This window comes from Dromiciops gliroides, chromosome 3 (genome assembly GCF_019393635.1).
Source record: "Dromiciops gliroides isolate mDroGli1 chromosome 3, mDroGli1.pri, whole genome shotgun sequence".
NCBI classification, from domain to species: Eukaryota; Metazoa; Chordata; class Mammalia; order Microbiotheria; family Microbiotheriidae; genus Dromiciops; species Dromiciops gliroides.
Genome location: NC_057863.1, coordinates 454198093 through 454216858, shown reverse-complemented (window position 1 = coordinate 454216858; position 18766 = coordinate 454198093). Strand labels below are relative to the sequence as shown.

Sequence of the window (18766 nt, the reverse complement as noted above, 5' to 3'; positions counted from 1 at the left end):
CCTTTATGTCATTTATTCTACATAATTCTTCATTAGCAACATCTTGCAGCCTGCTCACAATCACCGTGTACCCATCTTCATTGACTTTTGGGCTGGGCTCAACTTTAATTTTCAGGAGACTGAGTTATAGCATAATTCTCAGTCATACAGCAGTCCTATAGCATCACCAAAAGAATATTGTTAAAAAGGTTGTGATGAGAGAAACACTCGATTAATGTTTTTAAGAAACCTTCACCCACTCCTGGCATCTTCCTCAGGGATTAGCATCTGGCTTTGCACACAATAACCATTTAATAACTGTTGAACTGAAATAAGGAATAAAGAATTTTCTTGTCAGATTGGATGGACCTTTGGTTACCAATTTTATTGAGCTTTGTTCTGTAGAAAATCATTCACTTTTTATCTCTACTAAATAATTCCAATATTAACCAGAGGCCTTTGAGTATTTTGGATTAGATCATGTGAAAAAGTATTTTGCTAAGAGGATACTTTAAAGAGTGAACCAAGGTAGTTTCTCCACCTTCTATACCTCCATCTAATCATCTAGGTAAACTTGTTCACAACTTACCTTGATTAGAAGGTGATCCTAAACTAAGTTGGTTGGTTATTGCTCCCATGTCCCATGACTAAAAAGTGTTTAAAGACTGCACCTCTTTCAGTGCATTGGCAGTGTAATGGAAAGGGAACTGCATTCAGAGTCAGAGGACTTGGGTTCAAATTTTTAGGCTTCCACTTACTGTGTCATCTTGGACAAGTCACCAAATCTATCTGAGCCTCAGTTTCCTCATTTGTAAAAGAAGAGGGTTGCAGTAGATGACCTCTGAGGTCCCTTCTAGAATCCTTAAAATTAAATTAAAACTTAAATGGTTAATCCTGTGAACAAATCGTTTTTTTTTGGAACTCTGCCTGAGTATTTTCTTCATTTTAAGGAACTAAACAAAATTTTTTGACAATTTTTAATTTTAATGGTACTACAGGGGAGAAAAGTTCTTAATCACCAATTTACAAATAGAGAAACAAAGCACAGAAACCCATGGCAGTAATATGAAAACTAGATTTTTAAAGTTATCATTTACTCTTTTGTCAGGTTGGTAACTTTTAAGTGTTCATTTGTTTGTCACCACCAGAATTTGTTCTTAGTTTGGTGGAAACTGCTAAAGAGCATTTGCCATCATTTTATACAGCATGCAGCATAGAGCCAGTTGCAGGATGGTCACGAGTAAATCTTTTTGACAATGATGATGATGATGATGATGGTGAGAATGACTTGTTGAATGTGACTTAGTGAGTACATCTTTGACCTAAGATTGCTCTAGGTCTATAATGTTTTACATTTTCTTACTTAGTGTTAGAATACATAAAATGTATAATTATATTAATTTTATTATATTAATTGTTCTCTTCTTTAAAATGGCTAAGGTGTTTTTGAAAGGTTCAATAAAAATGTCTCAGTTTAGAGGACCCAGGCCAGGAAGATATGGTCTTTTCTTAAGCAATAGATGTCCTCCTACTGTCCTCCTACTAGTCAGTGAGTACATGAGACCCTGAGTAAACAAAAGATCTTTGATAAGGGTAATAGCTCAAGGTAATAATTTTGCTTTGTGCTTCCCATAAAATCAGACAATTCCCTGTGAGTCTGTATGGTGGAAAACTGTGATATCTCCTGGAGTGGTGGATAATTTGGATAATAGGCTTATAATCAGGTAGATATGGCTTCAAAAGCTGCCTCTGGCACTTATTAGTTGTGAGATGTAACTTAATTTCTACATTTTACATGTGCACTCCACACAAAGTATCTAAGTTATATACTGCTTGTGATCTGCTTTGGTGAAAAGAGTTGGCCCACTGTGAGCTCCTCATCCCAACAAAATCACAGATCCCTTCTTTTTTTTTTTTTAATCCAGCATGTGCTAAGGGAGGTATCTCTGCCTATGGGGAAAAAAGAATTGTTGGCTCATATTGACCAATGTATGTAAATTATTGCCCTTTGTTCTTCTTTCCATTTAGTATGTTACTGATTGAAGTGAAATACTTTCAAGGATATATCAATCTGCTTCGGCCAAAGGAAAAAGATTCTGTCTACCCTCAAGGATAAAATGCTATAAATAAGCTACCATTACTTTAAAAAATTTCAGAGAAGCATTGGAGTAAAATGAGCCTATTTCTTCTAACTTCCAATACATCGCAGGATCCTGCTGGATACTTCTATTATGGAAACCCTCCCCTCATAGAAGATGGATCTTGACCCTCTCCATGCCTTATCTAGATGGTCCTCCATGAATTGTTAGTGGTTATTCTTCTATCAAGCAGCTTCTCTGCACTTAGCTAGGTGGCTTCTCAGGTGGCATATATACCTGCTGCCAGGATAATATTCCAAGCTTTTCCAGCATGGTAGGACTAGCCAGGGTTTGAGTTCCATTAGCATAGCTTTTGTGAATCTCGGGATACTTCCAAACCATGGTAAAAAATCAGAGCACAGTTTTAGGAGACAGGATCTTTTCCTGTATGCTAGCTAACTGGCCATGAATGAAAGACTTTGCCATTCTCTGTCAGCCCACTTACACAGCCCCAGTCCCAGTGTAGATCTGGGAATACTGGTCCAGCACACATGAAGTCCTTTTAATGAGTTGTGTGCAGAGAACTGGAATAAACACACCTTTGATTGGATAAGGTTAGACCAAGTATGAATGATAGGGTCAAAGGTATCACTGGATGCCATCCTGATTTAGGAGAAAACAGAAACAGTCATTGAAGTAAAATTGAGTTAGAGACTTAGTAGACTCTTCTAGAAATGAATACGCACCACTTATAAATTCTTTTCTTTAATTCAACCAGTTCTGCTGGCAAAAAGAAGCAAATTCAGATATAGCTTTTTGGGAAGTTGGCCATGGCGTTATAACAACTTAACTAATTAAAAACTTCTGTTTTATCCATTTTAAGAAAACTATTATTTTATGAGACAGAATCTACTCTCTGGAGTCAACAAAACAATTAGAGAAGGATTTGTTTTTCCTTTTTCCAAAACATGCAGTTGGCCAGGGCTATTGTATTACCTAGTCAAGCTCCCTAATAAGTCCAGGGCAGTTATAAATGATGTGGGGATGACCCTGAGTAACTAATGGTTTCACGCAACTAATGATTTCAATCCTAGAATTTTGTGGGGCTAGCATTAACATCAGTTACTAAAGGTTGTTCTCAGAGTTTTTCAGACCAAGTCTCCAGCAAGCCATTCTTTGACTTGACTCAGGACAGTCTCTTGAATTAGTCTCAGAGTTCCAAAAATGTCTTCTAATTTGAGAAACTCTCAATTATTCAGATTACTGGTGGGGAAAGAACATCCCAGAACAGATCTGGAGATATGGGTGACTGGTCATAAATCCTGGGTAACCTTGAGTCAAACACAAAAATCCTCATGATCTGTGCCAGAATTCTGATGCAATTTTGGAAATGAGCTCTAAGCTTCAATCATCTGGCTGTGTTGGCTCTGATGCCTGGATCACAGAAAGGAGTTTGTCTTTATCCCCTGATTATGGAGTTCGATACTAATGATTGTTTCCAGGATACAATTAGTTTGTAGACATTATAGCAATGGTCCCTTAAATAGGTAAAGGATCTTATAGGAAGGAAAAGGAGACCCTATTATATTATTCAATATTTCCTCCACCTTTTTTTGTTAATTCCTATATAATCAAAAGTTTTGGCATGGAGGACTGTTTTAAACCAATTATGTATGTACATAGTATGGTTAACAAGCTATAACATATTATAGTTAGAAATTTCATGTTTCTTCTGGATATGGACTAGTAGTGAAACTAGCTTTTCTGAAAGTTTTTTTTTTGAGAAATCATGATCAAAGTTATACTTAAATGAGGTAATATGGAATATCCTTGTAGAAATAAGAATATTACTTATGGAATATGAAAGTATCAAATGCTTCAAATTTAAATTATGTTACTGTCTCACTCGGTTTTAACTAAGTAATTTTCAGAAGTCACTGAGGGGTTATTTTAACAGCCTATATACTGTTTTAGAAGAAATTCACTCTTTTTATTTCTTTCCAATAAATATAATAATAATATAGGTTTTTAAACAAGCATTTTTGCTTATTATGTTTAGTAACCAAGTAAATGACATCAGATGTTTCAGAATTTGCTAATTAATCTCGTATTATTATTTTTACTCACTTGGCAGTCATGAGATGAAAAAGGCAGACACTGTGTACAAATAGGAAGTTCGTGCAAGGTCAAGCTCTCAAAACCACATGCAAATCTCCTAAGCACATGGTTTAGAGCTCACACAGCCCACCAGCAGGTTATATAGGCATGCAGATGATAGAAAAGAAAAGTGCCTACATAAGGAAAATACAGGATGACCAGAGAGAGTGACATTTCTTCATGACAGCTATCTAATGCAAACCGTATACACATGACTTTCGGTTGAAGGAATGTGTGTGTGTGTGTGTGTGTGTGTGTGTGTATGTGTTTGTGTTGGGGGGGGACAGAGTATAGAAAAGTGATTTGTATTCGGGAGTAATAAACTGTAAATTTTTTTTGAGCTTAAGCAGTTCTTCACTTTAAGAATGTCTATTTTCTACCTCGTCCCCATACCTTTCTCCCAGAGATTTCTATCTTGTGTTGCCTACCACTCCATCATGCAAAAAAAGGTTAAAACTAAAATTTGAAAGCATTAAACAAGCTCTAAACCTGACAGATAACATGGATATTCTCCACATTTTACACGAGAATTAAATTATATATAAATACCTCCTGCTCTTACCGGTGGGTGTTGTGATTCCATGTATTAAGGTGTGAAGCAGACAGGAAAGAGATAAATCTTTCATAAGTACATCATCAATTATGCAAGTGGTATATAAACCATAGTTATAGGTAATAGATTCAAACAATGAAAAGTAAATAGTCATAAAAATAGACTTGTGCTCACAAAATGGTCACAATACTAGAACTATATAGGGAGAAGAAATGATACCATAAGTAAGTGTTGGGTTTTTGTTTTTTTTTTTACTATTGTGTAATAAACTAGCAGTATGGAAAGAAATTTTGTGATGCGTTTTTTTGTTAAAGCATATCATCATACTGCTTGATCCTACATAGCAGAAAGCCCCAGTACTTTCTGAATGATGAAAACTTGGTTAAACAATGAACTCTCACTGAAATAGAGACCATCAATCAATTCAGGAACATTCTTTCAAGTGATATTAAGGTGTTCCCTTAGCAGTGAGATTCATTCATCAAAAAGCAAATGAATTCTTCACAGAGACCTTTGGGATTATTGGAAATAACTCAGAGTTCAATGGATGTTTTAGATGAAATATATTAATTAGTATCCATAAGGACAGCCTCGATTAGCTCTAAAAATTAAAGTGTTTTATGAACAACAGTGGCCTTATTTCTGATTAATATAGATTGCATCCAGCTGTGAAGAATTTATTTGCACATAAATGGAAGATTCTTGCAAATTAGGCAATACTTCCAACTGTTTTCTTCACCCTGACTGATAATTATGAATCTATGCTCTTTCCCTGTAGATATTTATTTTGATCAAGCTTCCAGATCTCAGAACAACTGGTCATCCAGGAAGCATAAGCTCAATGATTTAAATAGATATGATTGCCTTCACAAATTTAAGTGATTTCCTTTTTGGAAGGATATTTAGAAACAGTGACTACCTTCAGAATATTGGCCACATTGGATGATAACTTAATTCTGATCGCTTCATTGGATAGGATGCCATGGACAATGGCTCACTAGTTGACTTATCTACAGTGAGCAATCAGAACAAATAGCAAAGTTAAATGAATATCAGCATCATATTTTGCAATGTTCTAATAAAAGCAAGAGCTTACTGAGATAGCATATATTTAATTGTGTTTCCCTTTGAATAGTGGGGCAATAAGAAGTGGGCTATGGCAAGTTATTATTTTGTGTGCTTTGGTAAAAGTAATGAAAAATCCATATTTCTGCTTGAAAGAAAAGATTCATTAAACCAGGTAGGTACAATAATAAGGGCACATAAGTTAATTGCTTACCAGCACTGAAAAAAAAACTACTTAAAGATAAAGGAAATATTAAACTTCCCATCACAGAATGCATATGAAATGCCTATGGATCCTAATGTTTGGCATGCGTTCCCCAAACATCCTACGTTTTAAAGTTTGGTAACCTTAGTTCTCATCCTAATGAGGACTCATTTATTCTGGCCTTACCCAAACCTGATAATGTCCACTTGCCAAATCTTAATTTACATTGGCCAAGTTCTTTCTTGGGTTGTTGGATACTATCTAGAACACTGAAAGTCTGAAGAGGGAATCCCTAGTACATAAAGTTATATCAGTTTGCATCATGTTATAATGCCTTCGCCACACAATATAACTAGATATAGCACCATGCAATGCCATGAATTGAGAATGAGAGACTATCTCCAGGGTAGAAAATAAATATTTGAGAGAGGAACAAACAAAAAGCAGGGGGGTTTCAAGCTGGTGAGACTTTAAAAAAATTTTAGCTGTAGATTGCAATGATGGATGTTTCACTTGTGAAAACAGAGCTACATACCATATTCATGTCAATGCCATTGGTGTAAGTCCAAGCATGTTGGAAATATTCTTCAAGCCGCTGCCGCAGAGGGTTAGGAATTTGGTGAAAGCGAATGAATTCTTTTACTCGAAGCATCTGCATATGGTACCTGGCAGTTCCTGAGTACAGTCTTTGGATAATTGCAGATACATTCCCAAAAATACTTGCATACATTAGTGCTGGATTAGATAAAAAACAAAGTTAGGATCACTGCAATTGTGAACATGTCAAACATTACCAGCACATTTAATGATTTAGGTTGGCTTTGGCCTTCTCAGAAAGATTTTGGATATTTACTACAGATTCTTTGAAGAAAACAATCAAAACACCAACCAATTTTACTTTGAATTTTAGGATTTGAGTAGTCATTTCTAGAAGAAATGTAGTCAGTCCTCATTAAACTTTTAAATATAAGATTTCTCCTTGAGTTGTGTATCTTTTGAAAACTCACCCATACCATTTACAATGTGAAACCTGCCAGCAACAAATAGTGTAATAGTATAATAGTATAATAATAACAACAACAAAATGCAGTTCTAGTGGGCTAGAATACAAATATACTGTTATTTTTATAATTAGAAAATTGCCTTAATTAAGGATATTTCAGATATGCTATCAGGAAAATATTACTGGGTAAACATGGTGATTTGGGACTTTAAAACACTCTGGATTTTTAATTCTGCTGCAAACACCACCTCACCCCCACTTCCAATGCTCCAGAAATACATTCACATTAAACAAAAGAAAAAGTAAAACTTAAGTTGCAGTTTCCATCCTGAGCTACTGTTACTAATAACTTAATCATGTTTTTCATATAAAAACAAACCCCGCCAAGTGTTCTGCTAATTCAGCTATTGGTTATAGGCAATGCTGAAACAAAGTTTGGTACTTGAAATTAAAGTATTCCTTATCAAAGATGGCCTACCAAATTCTTGATCATTAGTCTTTAAGAGTAGGTTAGGAATATGGGAGTAGAGTTAACTTTTTTCAGGTCAGTAGGGTTCTTGAACAACATGGAACAATAGTATGTATATAGAGATATTGGTAGGTATGTGAGTATGCATGTAAAGATAGTGACAGGGTTGGTGGGAAATCAGAATAGGAATGATTAAATAGTATAGAATATTTCAAGGATTTATCCAATTAATCAATTTTCCCCTTGAACTCAAGTTTTCAAAAATATGTGGTTTTTTAAAAATCATTTTGAGGGCAAGTTTTAAATAAAATTAGTATTTTATCTAGCTCCAAAAAAAGTTTAAAAAATATTTATCTAGGTCAAACGGGATAATGTATACAAGATATTTTGTGTGTGCATGTATGATTAACAACAACAACTACTACTACTAATACATAGAAATGTTCTTTCTTCTTGGGCTTCCACCTTCCTCTCTCCAAAGTTGGGTATGACATCTGAATAGCAGGGGTGTTTTTTGACTGCCATAAATGGCAACTAGCTGTAACATTGCAAAAGAGGACTTTTGTTTGGTTCTATTTGAAGGGGTGAAAGTTGAATATTCAGATGCTAGAGATGGTAGGTATGGGGGACAAAGCCTATCAGGTGTTGTTATCAGCCAGGGAAATATAACCATGATGGTGGGGATGCATCTTTCTCCTTAAGGCAAGGAAATTAAGAACAACATGTGTGAATAAACAAAAGCCTTGGGCTGTAAGGACAAGGAAGCCCAAGAAAACAGCTTGCTTTATGCCTTCTGTGCCTTCTGTGAACAAAGTATATTTGTAGGAAGTGTATGTTTCCTGAACCAAAGACAATATGCCTATGTATGTGACTCATCCTAGGTAACACTCTAGAATAGAAGGATATTCTAGAAGGTACTAGCCAAAAATTTACTTAATCAAGATTAAGTAATACTCCAGAAATACCTAACCAAGAACTTACTTAGTGAAGCTTGTTAGGTTGATTCAATTATGTTTTTGATTAAAATGACATCATTACACATTAAAGGAAAATTTGAAAAAAATACTTTATTTCATTTCAAACAAACACTATATTTGTGACTTTCTATTGTTATCAGATAGAATCAAACTGTTAAAAATTTGCATCACAAACAAATCTTACACACCCATCAATACCGTGGCAAAAATCTAAATTAAAGGGAATAGGTGTGCTAATCCCTGAAATAGCCAAAAAAAAAAAAAAAAAGAATCTCTGAAAGGAGAGTGAATCTTTATGACTTAAAAGATACCATAAAAATTCTTACCTAAATAATATTACTTTCTCTGTGTTTAGATAGAGCAAAAAGAAAAGGAGCTGCTTAATATTTTAAAGTCTGTAAACTGGAATAAATACAAAAGATGTTGAATTTAACCAATACGTTTTAGCCACCTTATAGCAAGGCAGAGAATGTGGCACCATGAAAAGAACAGGGCTAAGTTCAAATCCTGATTCTGCCACTCAGTAGCTATGGGACTTTGGACAATTCTTTAACCTTGCTGAGATTTTTCCTCATCAAATGGGGAGAGTAATTGATGTGCTTCTTATTCAATTTTGTAATGAAAGCACTTTGTAAGTTCTAATGTACTCTATAAGTGTATTATTGTCATTATTATATATTAAGAATATGCGCATTAGCATATTGTGTCCAGGTTGTCAATTAAAATGAAGAAATATGTAAACACCTTTGAAGAACAATTCCTTCCATAGTATTCCATACAACTTGTACTTACTGATACACCTAAAATCACAGAGTTGCTTTCTTATGGATGGTATATGACTTTTTGAACAACCTATATGCATCTACATACAGAAAACATCTTACTTTAATGACTCATCATGGTATGGTGGTGACCCTTGTTTTTGAAGGCTGTGACAGTGGGGCACAAATTCTATCAGGCAGATTCTGCCAGGCTTGAGAGGAATTAAACATTATCCTTATTTTTCAAGGACTAGCTAAATCTGATAACAGTTATTACCTATATGCTGGCTACTGCATGATAAATTCTTAGACCATGAAAATGCATGAAAGAAAATAAAATATAAAATTGTACTCAGTCCTTAAAGACTTTTTCTAATTCTTCAGTGATCATTGCATAATGGAGGAAAAGGTGGCAGAAGTTGCTAAGAACCACAGTTTTTTAGGGCATTCCTAAACATTAACTTAACTTGATGTTCTAATTCTTAGCTCCTTATCCAATGACAAACAATTTGATGTATTGCTGCAGGAGCTGACTCTTATCAATAGTTATATTCTTACTTTCAATGAAATCAGATGATATAAGCAGATAGCAGCTGAATGGAGTGATACTTCACAGGATTTTTTTAGAAATGCAAATGCAGGAGTTGATAAAGCTGGTTTTATGCTTCAAAGCCAAGAAAGATCACTTCATGGTAAATGTGCCCATCTTACCTACAGTGTCTGGAGTGGGCATAAAGAAGACAATTTTAGCTTATGGGCTGAACTCTGTCATAGTGGATGAAATGATGTAGATGCTCTATGAAGAATTCCTAATTAAATCCATTTATCCTTTAGTATGTGGTGACTTTAATTTAAAAGTGGACATGAGGATGAAGGCATGAGGAAGAAGGAAATATGTAGGAAGATATATGAAAAAAATCTCTCAATGCCTTCAAGGTTGTACTGCTTCAGCATTGGTATGGGGTTATAGGATTGTTGTAGCACATCCTGTGTTACAGGCTGGTGAAAGTTTCATGGACCCATAGAGTTTTTTGAATTCATGTCCAAATTTAGCTTTCAGAGTAGAAAGACTTGTAAAATAAATAACTTTTAAGGAATTCTGACCAATTAAATAAATGATCAACCATGATGCAACAGGTCTGATAATGAAGAATGCTATCCACTACTCAACAGAAAATCGATGATGTAAATATGCAGAATGAGACACATTTTTTGAAAATGACCAATATGTAGATTTTTTTGCATAACTATGCAAATTTGTCATGAAGATTTTATTTTCCAGTTGGTGGGGGAGGGAAGTAGAAAGGAGAGAAAAAACACTAAATGAAAAAAATTCAATTAAGAACTTTATGTTTAAGTAATACATTTTATTTATGGATTAAAAAACCCTTAATCCATAAGGAATATTTATTTTAAAATGACCATGATATCCTAACAGACTTACTGTAGTTTTAAGCTACTAAAGTTTTGAACTGCACTGACTCTTGGGGATACATTGTATGTTCTTTCTTAAATGTAAACATCCACACATTAAGAAAAGCAAATGATAAATAATTATGGAATCACAGACTGTTAGAATTGGAAGGGACCTCAATGGTCATCTAATCCAACCTATCCCTTTAAAAAAAAAAGGAATTCCCACGACACTATGGTGTAACTGACAAGTAGTTATATAAACTCTGTTTAAAGACTTTCATAAAAGGAGGAACTCATGCCCTCCTGAGGTTACAAAGTTGTGGTTTTTTGTTCTTTATTTTTGTCTTGATCAAGCCTTAATTTGTCTCTCCTTCAAGTTTTGTCCTTGATGAACAAAAAGAGCAAGTGTATTCCCTCTTCCCTATGGTAACCCTTCAAATAATTGAAAGTGTTTTTTGTTCGTTCGTTTGCTTGTTTTGGGGTGGGAGTGGTTCTCTCTGAGTTCTTCTCTTCAGCCTAAACATACTCATTTCTTTCAGTGGATCCTAATATGACAAAGACTCAAGGCCCTTCACCATCATGGCTGCTCTCCTTTGGATGGTTTTAGTTTGTCAACATTTCTTCTAAACCTAGGCGCTTGGAGGAGGACATAATATTCAAGATATGTGTGTGTGTATAAAATGTGTGTGCGTGCATTTTTTGACAATTTCATTTATTTATTTATTTAGGGTGGGGCAATGAGGGTTAAGTGACTTGCCCAGGGTCACACAGCTAGTAAGTGTCAAGTATCTGAGGCTGGATTTGAACTCAGGTCCTTCTGAATCCAGGGCTGGTGCTTTATCCACTGTGCCACCTCACTGCCTACTGAAAGTTATATTTTTAAAAATTTGACTCAAGATTAAATTCATTTTATTAAATGGGCCACATCATGATGCTGAGTTCTATTGAGCTTTTAGTCCTTTAAATCTCCAGATGTTTTTTCAGTTAAACAGCTCTTTTACTGTTTCCCACATTTTGAACTTGTGAAGCTGATTATTTTGAAATTAAGTTTATGACTTTACATTTATCCCTAGTTATTGAAATCTTATTAGATTTAGCCCAATATTCTTGCCAGCCAATATTTGAAGGTAGAGATGGGATTCTGAATCTGCTATTGTGTTTTAACTATTCCTCAAAGATTGGTGTTTTCTGCAGATTTGATAAGCATCCCATCTGTGAATTTTTCCACAGGGCTAAGCATAGATCTCCAGAGCCCTCTATTGGAGACCTATTGCTAAGATGATATATTACCATTAATAACTACTCTTTGGGTTCTGCCATCCAACCAGCTTTGAATTCACACTTTATTATTAACATTTTTTCCCCTATAGAAATAACATGAAAAATTTGTCAACTGTTTGGGTAAGACCTAAGTAATTGAAATCTGTAGCTTGTCTCTGATATACCTGTTAACAAACCCTCAAAAAAGGAAATAAAGTTAGCATTACCTGTTCTTGATGAAAACATATTGACTCTTTGCAACCACCATTTCTAATCACTATCTTTTTATTGATTCATTTTAGAATTTCCCAGTTATCATTGTTTCATCTACTCTAAGCAGTGGTCTTTTCCCTTCACTGATTCTCCTCTTTTGCCCAACATATATTAAATGACCCATTTTTTTTTGTCCTTGGCTTTTTAAAATAGGCCTTAGCTTATTCTAAGGTTTAGCACTCAACAGTTTTCATATATTACCATGCCTCATTTTTTGTATTCCTCTCCATTATTTTGACTTCTTTCTACTTTCTATAAGTATCTTAAAAACTGCCCCAAACTAAGTTGGTCAGTGGATTCCCTATGGATCCCTTCTGGAATCACTTTTCTTGTAGAATTTTAGTCGATGGGATCTCATCTTCACTCAAATCCTTTGAAACTTGTTATCTCAAAAACTAGGATAAAGTTCAAGTCTAGCTTTCATTTCCCTTTAAATCACAAACTCTAGGAGGCAGAGGTTATTCTCTTCTTTCCTCAGTCCCCACCAAAGTTCCTGCCATTTCTACCCCAGAAACAGTTTTGTCCTTTTAGTAGGAATCACATCCAAAACAGAATTTTCCTATGTTGGGAAAGGATGAGATTATCAATAAGATAAGTCAAGAAGTTATAAGTTACTATGCTTTTGGCAAAGAGAATTCCAGTAGATCAAGAAAACTGGAGAACTCTTTCTACTCCTCTCACTAACATATTATGACTTTGTACTAGACTAGTGATCTATTTCCCATATTCTTTGTCTCTTTCCTCTTCCTGTCCAAGACATTTGTAGTACAAATGAATAATAAAGTAACTTATTTTTTCTTCTGATAACTTTTCCCCAAATGCTTCTGACCATGATTCCTCACTCTGATTCTTAGATATCTTTATGAGTATTTTAGTACTATTCTTCACCCCACTACCACGATTATCAGTTTTTACCTATCCTATTTCTTTTGAATAAAGCATATCTAGGCAGAGCCATTTCCCAGTAATCCACTGAATTTCTTCAACCCTCAGTGGTACCTATATAGTCAAATTTACCTCTTCATGTTAGGATATGTATTTCTTATTTCTTGTTACCTAAACTTTGGGTACCTGCATATAGATAATATTTTACCACTGGTTCCTTTCTTAGACTTTTGTGAAATTATGGGTGTCTCAACTACTATTTTTTCCTTTGGTCTGTGGTATCTATCTTAGTGAATACACCTAGACTATTGTCTTTTTCCTTCAAACTTTTTAGTTTAAACCCTTTCTAATTAAATTTGCAAGACATCCAGTAAATATCTACTTTCTAGTCTTTGTTAAGTGAACTCCATCTTGATAGGGAGTCTATCATTCCTGAACAGGTTAAAGCCAAGGTTTGGAAATTCAAATCCTGTTCTCAGATACCATTTTAGTTGCGAGCTGTTTTTCCCTCAGTTTTCTCTATTATTTCCCTTACTTTCAATAGATAACAGTGAGGAAAACATTATCTGAACCATGTTGGTCTTCAGTTGGGTAGTCAAGACTTTGTAATCTATTGTAATACTTTGTAGCTTTATTCTGGCAGTATTGCTTGTGTCCACAGGAATCAAGAAAACTGTTTTGACAAGTCATTGGAGGATCTCTGTTACATCTTGGGTATATGACCAAGGAAAATAATATATCCTCTCTAGGGTTGTGACCAAGTCATAATAAGTACAGTATCCCTGAAGAGGGATTTTCCAACTACTACTATGTTTCTCTTCTTCCTCTGACCCTTATTGGATAATCTTGTACTTGATCGACTCTGTTTCTACTTTGTCAATCTTTGGAGGTCAAACAGCTGCTTCTTCAGAGTAGCCAGCTCCTTCCTCTTCAGAGAGAGTCTCAAGTTTTTTAAAAGCTCCAAATGTATAATTTTCCATTTCTTCCCTTTGTCCTTTGGATGATGTTCTTCTATGCTTTTCTTTAACCTCCTGACAGAAGTCAGATTTGTTCTCAGCCACTTAATATCCTTCCCTGCCCCTATTGAAGCCTCACTTCAGATTTCTTTATAGGAATATTTCATTGTCCCTGATTACTGAGAGTGTGAAAAGGATTCCTTGAGTCCCTTCACTTTCTCTTCAAGGATGGAGACCAATCTATGCTTTGAACATAGTAGTTACTTGAGAAAGTAGCAGAAATTTAAATATTACACACTGCACAATTCTACCTGTTTTCCATACTGATTTAGATTCTGGACCCTGCTTTTTGAATTGTTTGAGTGGTTGTATCTTTTCCTAAATATCTCCTTAGTAACTCTATAGACTTGTGTCACCATTTAACAAATCGACTGCAAAAACTAACTTCCTTTCCTTCCTATCAACAATACTTAGACTATATTGCTAATGTTTTTTTTCTCTTTCTCTCATTAGTTTTGTATTAGACAATTTGTTTTACTTACCAATTCATCTATTTTTTTTACCTTTTCTGGCTTTTGTGGGTCAGGGTACTAGTGGAATTGGGGAAGCATAAGTTAATACTCCCTCCCACCCCCATTCCACAAAACCAGCCAGGAATATTGTGAGCAAAGAAACCATGGTATAGTCTTGGGGATGCTTAAATTGACTTTGCCTCCAGATGGACTGATCTGGGACCTAACTATGGACCCTTTAGGCAAGAAGAATATAAATGCAGTTTCTCATTGACAACTGCTATTCATTTCTTCACTAAAGGCTTTTATTTGCCTTCATTTTCATGAACTGCTTACATTTGAGGATATATTTCCTTGCTGGGGACTGCCTTGGGAACTGCTTTTACCTGGGAGTATGTGAATACTTTTTTATTAGATGGATTGTTGGTTTGAATCTTTACATTCTGAGTGATCAACTGTAGCATACAGGGAACCACTACACTTTTACCTTACCTTAATTTGCCAATGACTTGCTCTTCCTTCTTCAGTTCTTATCTTCAGGTCTTTACTACTCAACATTTTATTTTCCTTTCAAAATGAGCCTTCTTTAATATTGAGTTCTTCTCTATTTTTAATCCAAGATGTTCTCCTGTAGCTTATCCTTAAGTTGAGCCAGACTTCTGCTCAAATTCAATCTCTCGCTTTTTTCACAAGGGACTAAATCCCTCAAAATCCCTTTTACATTTTTTTTCTACTCATTTCACTTTAGTCCTTATTTCTTCTCCTAAAACCTTCTCCCATAGAAGCTGGAATAAGGTTTTTTTTTTTAAGATCATAGCAGTGAACTTTAAATTTAGAAAAAGAGGCATTAAATTTGAATTCCAGTTCTGTCATTAATTATATGATTCGGGGAAGTCATATAATCTATGAGCCTCAGTTTCCTCATCTGAAAATGAAGGGTTTGCCTAGATGATCTCAAAGTCTTTTCCAGCTCTACATTCTATGAGCCTGTGATCCACAATATTTGGACTTTGTCTTGGTCCCCACAGTGGCACATGCAGAAGCAAAATTCAATTCAGTTAAATACCAAAGAAACAAAGATGAGAAGGGCAGCTAGATTAAACTAAGTACATAGAGAGGAATGAATACAATTTTGAGAGGATTGAAGGAATGACTTTCCTGATTATCTGAAAATTTTTTGGGGGGAACTATAGATGCTAATATTACTGAAAAGATTTGATCAAGGACTAAGCAGTAACTACTGATTTACATGACTATTTTCTCATCTCTACAAACTATATGAAAATAATTTATTTATGTTTCATGGGCACCTTTGAATAGAATATGAGAAGGGAATACACAGCTTGTTACAAACCATATTTTATAGCAGACTATAGCTTTATAATCATATAACTGACAGAAGGGTACATAGAGAATATAAGATTCCACTGTGCTTCCTATTTGTTGAAACAAAATTGACTTGGTAAAATAAAGTTAGTGTTAAAGGCTCTTCTTTAGAAAGGTATCTTTTTTGTGTGCTTATGTTAAAAACGACTACAAAGATTCCTTGATATATGCAACCACATAAATAACCTTGGTGATATTTTGTTTATTAGTATCAATTGAGGCATAAAAGAAGAAAATGTATACCAGACAATGTTGCTTTTTGTCATGGAGTACATCCAGAGAAGTATCTAATTGGGAGGTTCCCTACCATCTGGTCAAATTTTCCAGTCACAACTTAATGGGTGACATTGTGATAATTCAACCAAGCCTGAGAACATTACAGAACCTCCTAAATTATATAATAATTATATATTCCATCATCACTCAAAAGATATTGGACTAACTAGCAAAATAGGAAAAAAACTAAGTGGATGAAAATGCAATTCATTTGGATTTGCAGCTTGTAGAGTTAGTCTAGCAACAGTATAGGTTAGATAATATAAAAGAATAATGAATTAGGTCTAGAATCAAATAAGATGTAGACAGTGGGCTAGATTGTACTTGGAAAATTGTATAGAGTTTTCAATGACTATAGGCTTCTCCCTAAAACGAATGCTCATCTTTTAAAAATATTGATATCCTTGCTGGTAAAGGCAACCAAAAATAGAATATCAGAGTATGTATGGAATCAAAATTACAGCTTAGTCAAAGATATTGAAGAGATACATGGTGGGCACAAATATATTAAAGGTTATTATCAACATGAATTGCAAGCAAAAAGCATTTATGTGTGTATATACATTTATACATAAATATACATACATATCTCTATCTATCTATCTATCTATCTATCTATCTATCTATCTATCTATCTATCTATCATTTCTGTCTGTCTGTCTGTCTGTCTATATAAAGTCACCAAATGATGTATGACTAGAAAAGGAGGTGGGCCATCTATACAATATTGTAAGGATCAAAGTAAACTAATGGATTGTCCATTTGCTACACTGGTACCTATGAATGTCTAGAGACATAGAGGGAAGCACTGATCATGGAGTATATGTAAGAGGGCTAATTTAGAAGAGTCACACAGGGTAAGATGACATGGATGATTTGTTTCTTCGTTGTTGGAAGGAATACCCACATTGATAAGATTAGAGATCCACTGTAGTATTTTGCTGGAGAAGAGCAAAACACTCTGCAAAATGTTTATTAAATGCATGCTAAGCAGCAAAGGGGATATAAAAATAAACCAGAGACAGTCACTGACCTTGAAAGCAGTTTACAACCCAGTAGGGGAGAGAAAATATTAATAACTATCAAACAAAATAGAATATTGTATGTCTATAAGGATTACAAAGTCTTATGATAGTTCAAAGAGATAAGATTCCCCAGGTGGATAAAGGGGGTAGAATAGAGAAGTATTATTGAGGACTTATCATTTGAATTGGACTTTTAAGGAGCATTTCGATTACAACAGGAGGAAATGGGGGAATCTAGGTATCAGAAACAATTTGACCAAGAGTGCTAGTCAGAAAACAAAGATTTACAGTGAACAATCCAGTTTGTTTTAAGAATAGAATATATGAAAGGAAACAGTTTAAAATAATCTTGGAAAAGCAGTCTAGTGCTATTTACAGAAGGCCTTGAATGCTAGAATAAAAAGTTTTGACAATTCAGTAGACAGTGGGGAATCATTAAGGGTTTTTAGACAGAGAAGTAACATAATCAGAATTGTTTAAGATTAATTTTATGTGTAGAATGGATTAGATTTGGGAGAGACAATAGGCAAGGATATTTGTTAGGGGAGAAGTAATATCAATTTACTACTTATTCTAATGTTTTGCTTATTTATCATTAATAAAGATTGAGGAGAGAGGCAGCATACCTTAGTTGATAGAGAATCTCCTGGAGCCAGGAACAATTGAGGTTTAACCTCTGGCTCATACTGCCTGGAGGAAACTGGATAAATCACTTCACCTAGTACTGTAGGAAAGTTTCTAAAGTAATAAATTGCAGAGAAGGTGATGGTCTGCCTTGACTGAATTTCCTTTCTTGGGATTTCCCTATACCAATAACACCATAAATCCAGTCTTCAGGTGACCCTAAGGAGTAGGGAGCTTAGTTCATCAAAAGTGGTTATAAAGCCCCAACAATTTGCCTGATTAAAAAAAAAGTATCACAAACTATTTTTGAGGCAATTATTTAATGAGGCAGCTAAGTGCCATAGTAGAAAGAATGCTGGGCCTAGAGTCGAGAAGATCTGAGTTCAAATTTGGCCTTAGACATTTACTAATTGTGTGATTCTGGGCAGGTGACTTAACTTGTTTGCCTCAGTATTCTGAATTGTAAAATGGGAATAATAACAGCACCTATGTACTAGGGTTGTTGTGAAGATCAAAGAATATAATATGTGTAAAGTGCTTAGCACTCTAGCTGACCCATAGTAAAGCACTACATAAATGTTATTATTCCTATCATCATCATAACTTGGCTAACCCCCTAATCCCCAATATTTCTTTTTGATCTAAGTGATAGTTCCTAATAAGGACAACAACGATTCTTGGTTAGTTGGTCTGCCCCAAACATAGCCCATTGACTATATCTTTTTTGCTTTCCTATTTATACTATGGCCTTTAAAATGTTAAGCCACTCTTATTACTCTTTGATGGTTTGAAACAAGGGTAAATATTTAGAGGAAAGATAGGGATAAATACCTCAAGCAGGTCAGAATGTAAATAAATTATGTTTAACAGTTGCTTTTTAATAGTACTTTGAATAAGTAAACACAT

At 34.7% G+C, this 18766-nt stretch overlaps 1 protein-coding gene across 3 annotated transcripts in view; it reads right to left on the bottom strand.

Annotated features, from left to right (window-relative positions):
• The window catches only part of KCNH7 (potassium voltage-gated channel subfamily H member 7), a 621793-nt gene that overhangs the window by 94467 nt on the left and 508560 nt on the right, over positions 1-18766 (bottom strand). For all 3 annotated transcript variants that reach the window (XM_043991004.1, XM_043991002.1, XM_043991003.1), the window contains one exon: positions 6573-6772. In XM_043991004.1, the coding sequence (XP_043846939.1) occupies positions 6573-6772 (200 nt within the window). The remainder of the gene's footprint in view (positions 1-6572; positions 6773-18766) is intronic.